The sequence below is a fragment of the Camelus ferus genome, chromosome 11, assembly GCF_009834535.1.
Source record: "Camelus ferus isolate YT-003-E chromosome 11, BCGSAC_Cfer_1.0, whole genome shotgun sequence".
Taxonomy (NCBI): Eukaryota; Metazoa; Chordata; class Mammalia; order Artiodactyla; family Camelidae; genus Camelus; species Camelus ferus.
Genome location: NC_045706.1, coordinates 43,715,930 through 43,730,395, shown reverse-complemented (window position 1 = coordinate 43,730,395; position 14,466 = coordinate 43,715,930). Strand labels below are relative to the sequence as shown.

The 14,466-nt window shown below is 42.6% G+C and overlaps 1 protein-coding gene across 2 annotated transcripts in view; it reads left to right on the top strand.

Moving 5' to 3' along the window:
* The first annotated feature begins 13,288 nt into the window (after window positions 1-13,288).
* The window catches only part of TMEM26 (transmembrane protein 26), a 39,320-nt gene continuing 38,142 nt past the window's right edge, over window positions 13,289-14,466 (top strand). Inside the window, exon 1 of one of the 2 annotated variants that reach the window (XM_032491469.1) lies at window positions 13,289-13,833. In XM_032491469.1, coding sequence (XP_032347360.1) covers window positions 13,643-13,833 — 191 coding nt within the window. In that variant the 5' untranslated portion in view covers window positions 13,289-13,642. The remainder of the gene's footprint in view (window positions 13,834-14,466) is intronic. The other variant, XM_006186977.3, reaches the window with a different exon arrangement.

The following is a 14,466-nucleotide window of genomic DNA, read 5'->3' as shown; positions in this document are numbered from 1 at the left end:
ATATTATGAGCTGAAAAGTTCAGTGCCAGAGGCTTCAAAGGAAAAAAAAATGTACATACGGCTCATTTTAAAGGCATAAAGCTTACCTATTCCATTAGGTAATTTGGAGAGTCCAAATAGCTTCAGCCATCACTGTGAAGTCTCCATGATTTTCTGAAGAAAGTTACTCTTCAAACCGAAAGTGCTGTTCAATAAAAAAGAAAAGATGCTGCAGTCATGGCATTTGTGCAATATTTCTGCATTATCAACTTTTGACTGAGACGGGAAAAAAAAATAAAACCCTTTAGTTTCCCCAAGGAAAGTCTGTACCAATCTATTAAATGAACCTAAGATCGCACCTACTGGACAGTTTAGAAATGGTTCCATAGAAAAATTGTACAGCTTTTATTTACAGCTTCATAGGTCATCCCCAAAATCTACGAAAGCAGTGCAGTGAAAAATGGAAAGAGCGAGTACTGTAGACCACGCTCCGTCTGGCTTTTCTTTAGGACTTGCAGCAGAAAGGTGTTATATTAACATTGAAAATACTCCAAGAGCTCTCTTCAACTTTGTCAAAAAATAATTCTGCCCAAAGTATGGACACCAACTCCTTACAAATACAGGGACCTTGCAACAAATTAGGACCCTAGAAGTTGTGTGGTTTAACACACACACACACACACAAACACATACAAGACACCGTCTTTGTTAGTCTAGTTTATCTTCTGGGTATTCTTCAATTGCAGACTCCTCAGATCTAAATCAAGTCCTCTACAACCCAGTGGGTAACATACTACCAAGCTGTCGGGATAACCAGGCATCTGCTAGCCCTGATTATAGCTAAAGACAGTAAGTGAAAAAGTAGACACTCTCCCCACTCAGGGAGGAGTAAGCTTCAGGTAAGCCTGTATGTATGGCTGGGGTTTTGCTAGAACCTCCAAATTAACTTTTCAAAACCAATTTTTAAAAATCATTACAACCTTAAAGATTCAGAGGAAGAAATACTGTACACCCACTTGGGAACCTCGGTCACTCTCTAGAACACTGACTGAGGGAAGGGACAGTGTGCATCTTTTCCCCATTGTATCTCCAAGGCTCAGCATATGGTCAGCTCTTAAAAACATTGATTGACTGTCTCCCCTCTTTCCCAGTCATCCCCCTCTACTATTGACAACTTCACCATGCTGCTTTGAAACAGCAGGGGAAGATTCAGCAGTTTGTAATTTAGAATCCAGCCCTCAAAATATCAGGAAAGTACGTGTTCCGATTTCCTTAAAAAAAAAAAAAGGAGTTTCATTTAGAGTCTATGCCCAGCCTAGAAATTTAACAGAATGGATTAGCACATGCAGACAATTATAGGACTGGTATACTTTAAATAAATTCCCTCTTCTGTGATAGTAACCAGTGTCCTCAGGTGGGGCTTTGGTCATTACATTAGTCAGCTCAGGACGAGATACACTGGGTGGCTTAAACCGCAGACATTTTTCCTCAGAGTTCTGGAGGCTGAGAGTCCAAGATCAAAGTGCCCGCAGAGTTGGTTTCTGCTGAGACTTCTGTTCCTGGCTAGTATCCAACTTCTCCTTATGTCCTCACATGGTCTTGCCTTTATGCATAAGCAGATTCAGAGAGAGATCTCTGATATCTCTTCCTCTTCTTATAAGGACACTTATTCTATCAGATTAGGGCTCTATCCTTAGGACCTCACTTAACCCTGATCACCTCCCCAAAAGCCCTATTTCCAAACACAGTCACACTGGGGCTTAGGGCTTCAATATATAAATTTTGAGGAGACGATTCAGTCCATAACACTCTACCCTTATATTACTTAACTTACGGCATATCAAGGAGAAGAGTAAATATGGCTCAACGGTGTTTCATCCTCTTCTGAGAAAAGGGTTAGTGTGTTTTGGTTGTACCCAGGATAGTTGTATCATGTTAGGTATAAGGATAACCTTGTTACTTACCTTATTTGGAGATTAAATATGGCTTAAGGAGAGGTGTATGGATGACAAATTGACAAGGGATGGACTTGTGACTGATTAATTTTACGTATCAATTTGACTAGGCCATGGGGTGCCCAAATATTTGGTCAAACACTATTCTGGGTATTCCTGTGAGGGCTGCTTTTGGATGAGACTAACATTTAAATTGGCAGACTGAGTGGAGCAGATTGTCTCCCATAATATGTATGAGCCTCATCTAATCAGTTAAAAGCCTGAACAGAACAAAATGTTGACCCTTCTACAAACAAGAGAGAATTCTCCTGCCGGACAGCCTTCAAAGTGGGACCTCTGTTCTTCCTTGTCCTACAGCAGGCTGCCATTTTTCAGGCACCAACTGGTATATAGACTCTGCAGATTTTGGACTTGCCAGCCTCCATAATCACATGAATCAATTCTTTATAAGAAATAAATAAATAAATACATTCTTTTTTTCTGGAGAAGTCTGACTAGTCATTCATGCATTTCAAAGGTCAGCTATCTCTCACGTGTTGTCACTTAATCTTGTGTACACAAGTTTATTGTAAATGTTTCCTGTGTAGTTGTGTTTATATTTTATTGTTGCAAAATTTAGTGATCAGAAAATCCTAGTCATAGTTCCCCCAGTTTTATGACTCCTAATTTGAGTCAGAAATTTGAGTGATTACAAAATATTTCCTACATTCTCTAACTTACCAACTGCACGACCTAGGATGAATTATCTGCTCTGAAATCCAGTTTCTCATTTGGAAATGGGGATAAAAATACATCCCATTTCTGTATTGTGAGATCACTTAAGAATCTCAGGAGATGACTCGTACAAGTTCTTCTACATACAAAGTGTCACCCCGTGATTAGATGTATTACTGCTACTGTGTGTTTACTTTGAACGAAAAATTCTTAGACCTTAGGAAGCAGATCTTATCATGACAAACACCTTAGGTTCAGTCGAGGATGGTAACTAAGTGGCTCCTGTACTGCTACCCTCCCTGCCCACTGTCCTGGCTAATATCCAAAGTCTACCAGGGATGTACCTTCCCACTGAGTTTACGAAGAGCCTTAGAATTCTGCTAATGCCTCAAATTCCCGGCAGCCACTACCAGCGGACCTGAGTAGGCATACAAGTTGGTACCTTGTTGTCATCTCTGAATTAGTCATTAATCAATTCCATGGGCCAGACTGATCTGCCAAAAGGAATGTCTAGATTACCATTAATTCATATAATGCAGCATAGGTCTGTGGAAGAGAGGGGAACATATGTCTAATCTTAATTGCTACATTGAGCAGCCATCAACTTTGCAGCTGTGTCCCTCAGCGTTTTTAACCTTTGTGGTCGAAAATACAGACATGTCTGCTCTCCTCTGCAAATTTCCTTACACATTCTGCAGTTCGTGGGAGCTGTCTTTGCAGAAGGGAGTTGTTTGAAAGGAACAAGAAATCAGGCAGACTGTGTGCCAAGAGAAGAAAATAGCTAAATTATCCACCTTCCTCAGCAACTCTTTCTCGCCTTCCTCCCCCACTACAGACACAACTAGTCCTTCTGGGAATATTTTCTCAATTCTTCTTCAGATTACAGAGAAGAAACCAGAGTTCTCTGATTAAAGCAAGCATAAGGTTTTATGTTTCTTTTTTCACTGAGTCATAGAAAAGAAACAAAACAAAACACATTCAGCCCAATCGAAATCTAACCAATCATATAGCTTTATTAAACATAGCATCGACAGAAAGAAAATATGAAGTCCTTGCCCAGGAAGGATGAATGCCAAGAACAGAGTAATTTTCTGGCTTTGTCTTTGATATCTATAAATTTTATTCTTTGTGCAAGTCATTACGTTCCTGAATAGCTGTTGATATTAAACATTGGGGGAAACTTACAAATGGACAGTGAAATGCATTAGGGATTCCCAGATGTTAGCTAGCCACACTCCATGAGCACCCTATTCACATCTGTTTTTGACCTCCAGAGTACATAAAACACTTTCTTTTCTGTTGTATTATTCGATCTCCTTATTTTTGTGGCCAAGTATATATTGGATGCAAAAACTTTTTCAGACCAAAACTTGGCATGTGAACTCTTGATTTGGCTGCAATTGGGTTACCACCAATTTGCAAAATAAAGTATGAATAATAATCCAAGCTGTAAGAGTGCAAAGTAAAATAAATCTTTACCATCTTATCAGGGAATATAAATCATTCTGGCACATACGTCACCCTTAATTTCTGTGTAAAAGTTCCAGATGTAGTTATGATTCTATTTTATAAATATAACCCACTTGTTATATATAATGAGAGTGAAAGACCTCACGGATCTCATGAATGGCCCTTCCTCGGGAACACAGTCTGAGCCCAGAGCCATGGAACTCCACTGAGTTCACTTGACAGTGTTGCCTCTGTACAGGTTTTCCTTATCTCTTTGTTTTTGTCCCATACTCAATTAATGTCTTTTCCTTCTACTTATTTTCTGCCATGTATATACGCCTCCTCTTGACCTACAGACAATAGATTAGCCTTTTGGGGTGCAATCAGGGCCAAAAAGGGAATTTTTTTTTAGAACATATATTGGCAGTAATGATTTGAGATACCGACCTCCATCATGTTTGGCATTTCAAAGTCAGCTTCGATATTAAACTCTTGCCATGGGTTTTCAAACTCCAGCTCTTAATCCTATCAGACCCTTACCGCTGCTCTGCCTGCCTGGCACCAGTGCACCACCAACTCTCTGTCTACTGTGTGTGGGTCTTGTATAGACTGGTCAGACTGCCCAGGATTCTCAGCCACCGTCAAAGTTGGCTCTCGTGTACTACAGGCCACTTATTGTGGTCCAGATGCACTACCTTCTTTAGTGCCACAACAGCCTGTTAGAGCAGAACTTAAAAATGAGGAAAGGGAGTAACATTAATTTACTTATGCACTGGCCTGTAGTTACTTAGTTAGCTCGCCTGGTACCTAAGCCCTTTTCTGTGGGCTGCTTCTTTCTGGCCATATTAGAAGCACCTATTTTAAACATTCCTCCCATTTCTGCAACCCTTGGTCACCAAACGAGACGTATTGCCACTCCATCTCCTCTCCTTGGTGTATTTTCAACCCTTCTGCAATTCTGCCCACCTCCCCCCAAAAGCCCCAGCACCCTGGGGTGCACTCTTGTGGCTTCTACCTTCTTGTGTCATCCTCTGCGGAAGTCAGTGGCATCTGGGTTTCACGTCTTCTGCCTCTCTCAACCCTCCAGGCATCTCCTTTTATTTACGCAGAAGTTTGATACGTGGATTAGTTTTCTTTCCTAACAAATTTCATTTTAAGAGATGCTGACTTTCCCTTATCTTTACAGAAACACCGGCTTTCATGCAGCCTGTTTCCTTCCAGTCTGCTGACTTCACCCATCCCCCTTTTTGTCCTACCCATGAAGTTTTCATCTGATATCTGGCCAGTTAATAGTCACCATCTTTGGTTCCCTTAGATCCCCGTACTCTGCTCACCCTGTCTGGGAAAACTGAACCCAAGAGAATGAGACAACCCACTTTCTCTGAAATCTCTCTACAGTTGCACAGCTGAAGGCTGCCAGAGGAAATTGCATACTCCTGTATGTTAGTGCGAAGACCAGCTCAGAACTGTTCATTAACCCTTTGTTTGCCTTTGCTCACAGTCTACTATCCTTTCCCTCAGTTTCAGGCCCCAGGCTTTACAGGCCCCTCAAGATCCCCACCCAGTGTCTGCCTCTCTGTCAACTTCCCGCCTCCTTTCAGCCCTGGCCTTATCTCAACCCACATGCTTCCTTCCTTCCTTGCAATCTCAGAGGATGAGAAGTTCTCCTGCCTGGAGTCCCTTGGCCCTTTCCTCTCCATTTGGCTAACTCCTCACTTATCTTTTAAGATATCTCAGGTGGTCACTCTTCCAAGAAAGGGTTGGTCCTGACCATTAAGTTGGTCCCATAGTTGGGTCAGGTGACTCTCCTCGAGATTTCTGGGCATATATGTCTACCCTTGTGCTCTCAGTGTGCTAGTGTAGAGCTGCCTAGGTGTGTGCTGCCTAGACCAGGCTGGAAGGTCCTCAGGGTCAGAGACCTGATCCTGCCTACCTTTAAATCCTCAATCAAGTGCAGGCCTGTCACATAAAAGGGACACTAGTTTTACTCACTTGTTTTTGTTATCAATTTCCTTCCCTGCGCTGAATGCGCTTCCTTAACAATCTAGACAAAAAAATCAAAAACAAAAAAACCCCAAAAAAACAAAAAACAGAACCAAAAAAACCCACCAGACTAACAAACCCACTACAGAGACTGGCCTATGCTTTCACATCTCATTTCTATTAAAGAGAAGGATTTTATAGGTAATGCAGTATGTATCACATATTGTGTGTATATGTCTATATTTATACACATACAAACATCTGCATATTTTCTCTATTACTTTATGCGCAATAATAAAGTCTTTCATTTTCCATTCTTAACGCTATTATAAACTAAGTAAGTTGTGACTTTAAATAAGGCACCTGCCCATTCTGGGCCTCAGTTTGCAAAGTGAAGAGACTGGACTGGGTAAACTCAGTGGACTGTTCAGCAATGTGATGACTTTGTTGATGACGATGACACTGAAGCAGAGCCCCTATGGATGGGCGACAGCAGAAAGATAATTGACTCCGCTCCTCTAAAACTTTTCTCAAATTATCACATAAGGACTCCCTTACCTGAAATTTGTAAAGTGAGCTTTTGAATTTATAAACTGCTTTCAAATAAAATGAAATAACCAAGTAAAATATTATTAGTATGTCAATTTCCTTTTCAAAAATAAGCTTTTTAATTTTATAATAACTTTAGATTTACATAAAACTGGCAAAGATAGTGCAGAGTTCCTGTACCCATCACCCAGTTTCCCTTTTGTTAGCATCTTACATTACTACCAACCAAACTCCAGACCTTATTTGGACTTCCCCAGTTTTCCACTAACATCCTTTCTGTGTTCCAGGATCCCATCCAGGAGACCACATTACATTTAGTCATCATGTCTCCTTAATTTCCTCTGGTCTGTGAGTGTTTCTCAGTCTGCTTATTTTTTCATGACCTTGATGGTTTGGAGAAGTGAAGGTAGGGTATCCTGTAAAATGTCCCTCAATTTGGGTTTGTCTGATGTTTTTCTCCTGGTTAGACTGGGGTTATCAGTTTAGGGGAGGAAGACCATAGAGATAAAGTGCTATTCTCATCACATCATATCAAGGGTATATATATCAACATGACTTATGATCGTAATGTTAACCTTGACGTCAATGTCCTTCCACAGAGCAATTCCACATTCATTACTTCATGTAACTCTTTTACAGATCATAGAGTGCACAAGGCTGGTGTCCTCAGCTCCATTTTACAAAGGGAGACCCTGAGGTAGGGGCTGGAACTAAGGCATTCTGACCGCCACCCTACCAACCTCTTCATAGCATCCAGACCACCTCTTCTACATCACACCTAAAACAAGCATTTATAAGAAGAGACATCTTACAGTGCTTTCCAGTACACATTAATTTTAAAGCTCATGTGGTCAAGAATTTTTATGATTAAATGACAATAGCTCTGGTCCTAGGCTTATTTGGGCAAATCCAAAATGGATCAAAATGTCCAACCAACCAATCAAGTGACAATCAACAACAAACTGCATGAGCTAATCATGATTTAAATTCACATTTTGAATGAACCTTCTTTTTTCAAACTGATTATTTTACATCTAATAGTCATACTTTATTTTCTTAAAGATTCAAGCCTTTTTACCAGACTCCCAAAATCCTTTAAAAGGAAGTTGTTTCCTCATCTGTAAAACAGGCTTGCGATTTACAGATAGATAAAACATTTTGGATAACAATGTTGCTCACTTTTCAACCAGGTAATAAGGAGGGAGCCTGATAACTGTCCCTTTGGAGACAACAACAAGAATCATCATTGTTATTACAGTGACAGCAATAATAACAACAGCTAACATATTTAGCTCTTACTATCAGGCAGGATCTGCACTAAATGATAATCTCACTTCATCCTCAGAATCTATGGGCTATGTGCTACTTATATCATCTTTTTGCAAATGAGGAAACTGAGGCTTAGAGAGATAAACACTCAAATTTACACGGATCATATTCCTGAAGCATTTAGTTTCCTAGGGCTACCATAACAAAATGCCACAGACTGCATGGCTTAAAGAACTGATGTTTAATTTCTCACAGTCCTAGATCACTGAGAGCCCGAGATCAAGGTGTCAGTGGGTTTGCTTTCTCCTAAGGCCTCTCTCCTTGGCTTGTAGATGGCCGCTTTCTCCCTGAATCCTCCCACAGCCTTTCCTCTGTTGCCCCTGTGCACCCAAATTCCCTCTTTTTATAAGGACACCTGTCACATTGGATTAGGACCCATCTTAGCAGCTACATTTTAATGTAATCACCTCTTTAAAGACCTTCTCTTGAAATTCAGTTACATTCTGAGGTTCTAGGGGCTGGAATTTTGACATATGGCTATTGGGGGAACATAAGTCAGCCCGTAACAGGAACTGTGACTCAAAGCCAAGCTGTATGACTCTAAAGCCAAAATCTTAATTATTTAGTTATCTTGGGAGATGAATCTCATACTACTAAGGCTGGTAAAACCACCAGCATTTTTAAACTTACTTATCATCACAGTCAATCATACAGTGTTTCCAGTGATCCCTGATCTCGCTTCACATGATAGAATGAAGTATTGAGCTCATGCCGTTAATGTAACTTACTACTTTATTATTTACCCCATCATTTATAAGCAGCTGGCCTTAGAAGAGGCCTCAGCTATGATACCATCTGGGGAATCACATATTTCTGTTTGGGGGTGTTGTTTATTCAGCCCTCACTCACGACTTCATTTATTCATTCAACAAATATGTACTGAGTGCCTGCTATGTTATGGGCATTTTTCTAAGCATTTCAGAAATATCAATCAGTTTAATTCTCATAATACATGAACGTACTATCATTGTTCTTATTTTATAGATTAGAAACCAAGGCTCAAAGAGATTAAGTAACTTGTCAACAACCACTTAAAATGTGGTGCCAAGGCTTAAAGAAGGCAACTCGAAGGCAGCCTCACTCCAGACCCTTCACCTGTACTTTAGATTTCTCTTCCTTGCTAGCTGTTAGAGTGTCTGAAGATTGACAATTACCACTGGCTTTTACTTTTTTTAAAGAAGAGCAATTACTACAGTTATTACTAACTTAATAAAGATCTGATTTTCCTCTACTATTATATATAATGTGAAATAGTTGCAGTTATAGTTCCTATTTTAATCTACACATTTCAAAAACAGTAAATAAATCTGTGAGTTTTCTGGTTCAAAATTGTGAGCTGTGAGCTAAGACTTTATTTTTGAAATGATAGAAATGATTTTTAAAGCCAAAAAGGACACAATTAAAAAAACAAACAAACAAAAAACGCTAGAAAGAGTAAGGGGGGAACCAGGAATTTTGAGGAATTTCAGGAAGATAGAATACAGACAGGATTGCGTCAAAGGAGAAGCCAGAGCAGAAGAAAACAGTCTAAAATAGCAGAGGTGAGCACGGTTTTCTCTAGGAGAGCCCCTGAGAAGCTGAAGTCATAGTAGCAAGTGCAAAGAGTACTTGTGATCAAAGTATTTATTCAATAACTATATTCAGAACTGTAGAAATGGTTGGAAGCCATTTCTCTTTCCTTACCTAGAGTTATCAATGATCTAAAGCTAAAATCTGAGAAATGCTCTTTAAAGAAAGATGGGAGTGGGCTGGGTGGGACTCCGAATAAGGAAGTGAAGAGAATTAGAGCATCCTTGGGGTCAGATGTGGATCTGACAACAGCCGGGGCTGGGGGATGTGCCAGAGAAGAGAAGTCAAGGCAGCTCTACCAAGGACTGAGTGAGATGCACTAAGTGCTGGGTCTCAGAGGCTCAAAGGAACCCTCCTTACTTTGATACCACTGTCTGCTTTTGTGTGTGTGTGTATGTGTGTGTTTAGAGTGATGTCTGAATAGGATCAAAATGGGGCTAAGGGAGAAATGAACATTACTAGGAGACTGTGGCTTCTGAGACCAGCCTGCAGCTTTGGTGGCTCTGGATGCAGGCATAACTTTGGATTGTATCCCCATTGGTAGGCCATAGGTGGGCCCATAATTGCATGCACAGTATTTGGATAGTATCAGGCAGGGACATCTCTAGCACTATAGTTATAGTACATGCATGTCACCCCAGGGCCAGATGGTACTAGGTGAGTCAATGTGCCTGCCATGCCCCCTTCATCCCCTGCTCAAATTTCCCTCCCCAGAACCCCATGCTGAAGGATGAAGAAAGCAGCACTAAACTGGTCTTTGCATAGGCACGGCCAATGACTGGTTGCATTCAATCAACAGCCTACTCAGCAGTTCATGGTGTGAGCTGGTAACTAGAATTGAAGGAATTCAATCAAATTCTTTTTCTTAGGATTTTGAACTCAGAATATGGAGAGATTTATCTGGCTAAAAGCCAACAATATCAGAGTTGCTCTGAAAGGTCCACAAACTGCAACCGTAAGATTCCTGGAGCCACTCGGGTCCACAGCTGGCCTCCAGTTTCAGTTGTGTAAGGCCCAGCCTATTATACATCCTGTGCTTGGCTTCCAAAAAACTCCATCTGTCTTGGAACATGCCTACCCTTCCAAGAACTACTTTATTTGAGCTAGCCTGAGAAAGACTCCTTCATGCAACCAAACTCTAGTTTGAAAGAGAAGCCTGACAACTGTGTTCACTTTGCATTCAGAAGGGAAGAGAGTACTGGTGACTGCTGTTCACTGGGTCAAGTGGAATGAGCTGGTTCTGATCTAGTGCAACCCCAGCTCAGACCACAAGAACAGAGAACTTGAGGCTAAAATTGCTTCTTCAGGAAGAGTAGATTTTTTTAAATGGTTTAATTTTTTCTTTTTTAAAAGATTATTGGACTATTGGATTGAAGGTCTCAAGATATTTTTCAAAGTCTCCAGTTTTCTAAAAATGGGTTTAGGAGAAAAATAAAAAGAAATAACTTTAAAGTTCTCATGAGTCACAGTTTTGTTTTTTAGATACAGAGCCAGTAAACCTATACTGAATCTGAATCTTTAAAACAGAAAAAAACAAAGATGTGTGGGAGATGTCACATAGACCTCCCTCCTATTTTGTGAACCCCATCTCCTGGAGAGCTCTTTCTAGGAGGCCTGAGAAAAAGAAAAGCAACCCCCTGAAACAGGCAGCTAGTCTGGCACCATCAGGCCTTGGCCTCCTCCTAGTGAACACAAAAATTTCAAAGAATATGAACATCAAGCAAGGCCACTCTGTGAGTGTGATGGATCAAGACAGAAATAGGACCACTCTGCAATCATGTCTGAACACAGACAAAACATGAACATTGTCCAAACCACAAAAATGACCAAGCATTCCCCATCCACCTAAATTAGCTTTATTAAGACACACAGTCATAGAATTAACCCCATTTCCTGAGAACATCCAATCTAGAGTAAAGCCCCGCTTTCTTAAGCCCTCTTTAAAATCACCTAACACAAGCCTAATCCTTTCTAGTTAAGTCCTTTCTAACCCTTCTAACAGCTTCTTAGTGAGGTGCTCCATGGTTCTCCATTGGAGTATGTTCTCTCTCCCTAAAATGTCATAAATCCAACTTGTTCAGCAACAAATGTGTTCCTGGTGGTGTTGGACTGTAGGATTTTGACAGGTCTTAGGAATGTCACATTTCTCTCTCCACTCTTATTATTACTTGTCTCAGATCATCAAAGAGCATCTCCCCTGGACTACCCTTCGTGGTCCAGGCAAGAATTACCAAGGTTTACCAAGCTCTTACTACCTGCCAGGTGCTTTATATGAATTAGCTCATTTTAACCCACAATGGCCCTATGAGTCAAAAGGCTTAGAACCCCATTTACAGATGAGGAAATTGAGACCCAAAGGTTACAACACTACTAAGTGGCTCAGCCAGAAGACCAAGGCAGCCAGTTGACCTAGTGCTAGGGCTCCAATGTCCACACCACACTGCCTCCCACTGCACTGATCCCTATGCCCTCAGGCATCACTGGTGTACGGTCACTGGTCACCGCACCATCAGCCTACATGGAAGGGCACTATAATAAACAGCCCCAGGATATCACTGCTGGGTTTCCTGTAAGATAGGGGACAACGCAGACCCACAGGGAAAAAAAAGTCTCCCTAATCACAGTACCAGAAATAACTGAGCTTATCTTTTAAGTAGGTGGATTTTTTTTTTCACCTAATGATAACAGTAATCATGTAAGTCAGAGATTTCAATCTAATTTTGAGATGATATGGTTTTAAGTTGAATAAGCCTAACCAAGAAAGTCTCTTTGAGTTTCACTTTCAACTTTACTAATGGGATCAAGAGAGCATTCACACTTAGTAGTAATGGGATTAGTATTTCTTTATTTTCCCAGAAAGAGGGAGGCTGAGGCACAGACCCTTGGAAGGTAATAATTCGCATCTAACAAGATCTCAGTAACTTAGCTTCATTTTTTAAATTTATTTTTTCAATTACCTTCCATTTATAGCCTACTACATTGATTTTCCATTTGTAAGTGATATAAAGTTTCCTTTTAAAATTATTTTGGTAAAAATTTGAGTTTAAGGGAAAATGCTGGGTAAATAGTAGTACAGGTGGTAAGAGACCAAACAAGGAAACAAAAATCATGAAGGTGTTTTGGGAAACCTTGACTTCAGTTTCCTCTTTGCCTTGGCTACTGGAAAGACAGAGTGTAATTCATTAGTCATTGATCTCAAGGGTACAGTTCCCTACTCCATGAATTTCTCCCTCCAGTCTAACATCTGGCCTTATCTTTTATCGCCTCCCCACTGTCCCCTCTGCCTTCTTGTCCTGCCATCCTATTTCCTTTACCGAAAAAAAAAAAAAAAAAGTCGGGGTGGGGGGTGAGAATGGGGGAAACATAATAAAGAATAACATTTTGCTTTAATAACACAGTGTTGAAAGAGTAGAAGTGACCAGGGCCACCCATCCGCTAAATGAGGTGCAGAGACCTCTCAACAAGCCAAGCGCGCCTGGTTTGCCCTAGTCCTGGAAAGTTTTATTCTTTAAACTGGGCAGGAACCGTATTTCTAAAACTGCCTGGACAGCCGGTTCTTTGGCCCTCCTGCATCCTAGCTTAGAGTCACCATGAGAGCCTGTTCCTGTAAGAAGTATGAGTGAATTAAAGCACTTCACTGATAAAAGAAAAGCTCCCTTCCCCCACACCCCAATCCCCCTCCTCCTCCCTTTTCTGGCTCTGCAGCCCCTTGACCTTCAGTCCACCTCTCTCTTCTTTCCAATTCCCTGGAATGGGGATGTTCTCGGGGACCCCACGGAGCCCTAGAGGGTGGGGGTCGAGGGAAGGGATGGAGAGTGGTCCCCCGGGATTGGGAGGGGGATGGGCAGGGCTGGACAATAACGCCCAGGAACCCAGGCGGCGCAGCCGCCCCCAAAAGCCCGAAAAGCCGGGTCTACAATCTCCTCTCTTTAGGAGTTCTCAGGAAGTTTGGGGGAGGGGCGCTCCGCTCTCTCCTGTTCCCGGGAGGGTGAGGAAGGACGACAGCAGCAGCAGGTCTCGGAGCTGTCACGTCCCGCCCACGGGCGGGCTCGGGCGCTCGCCGCGGGGTCTGCGGGGCGCGGGCGAGGGGCGGCGGGCAGAGCGCGCCGGGCGGCATGGGGGGACTGGTCCTGCTCAACGCCCTGGCCACCCGGCTGCTGTTTGTGCTGCACTCGCTGGTTGGAGTCTGGCGAGTGACCGAGGTGAAGAAGGAGCCGTGGTACTGGCTGCTGGCGCTGCTCAACCTCTTGCTCTTTCTGGAGACGGCGCTCACCCTCAAATTCAAGCGCGGCAGAGGCTACAAATGGTGAGCGCACCCCGGGAAAGGGAGGGCGCGCGAGTCCCCGGGTACTGTCCCCTGTGGCACTCACTGGCAGCCCAAGAGCCCATCTCCCTGCAGCCTGCTGATTCTTTACTGGGATTCGGACCCCCACTGTCCTCGCCAGGAGCTTTGAAAGAGCGCGAGATGCTCGGGAGTCTTCTGGGCAAGCCGGAGTCCCCAGGGTCCCAGGGCAACACTGGGAAGGCTGGAGTCGCAGCCACGCGCCACCCAGTCCCAGGTTTGGCAACTTGGAAGATGAGGAAAAAGAAGGGAAGCGCTTGCTTGCTTTGCAGAAAGTGCTCCAAAGTGGGAGAATCTTGGGACCAGGGGGGTGTCATGTGCCCTGCGTTCTGAATTTGGGGTGTATGAGTGTACATGGGTTAGCCTGAATGCATGCACTTAAGGGAATGCTCTTCTCTGAGCATCAGCAACTTGTGCAAGAGCTTGTCCGCATCCGACAACCTCCAGAGGTGAGAAGCCCCGCGCAGCAGGTCTGTGGTTTCATCGGCTTAGCTTCCTTCCAGCCCTGGGCGCCTTGGCATGACACCAGCTTCACGTGTCCTCCGAGCTCGGTTGCTTAGGAGCCTTGGTTACTGGTCAGCCCATCTTGTCAAAGAC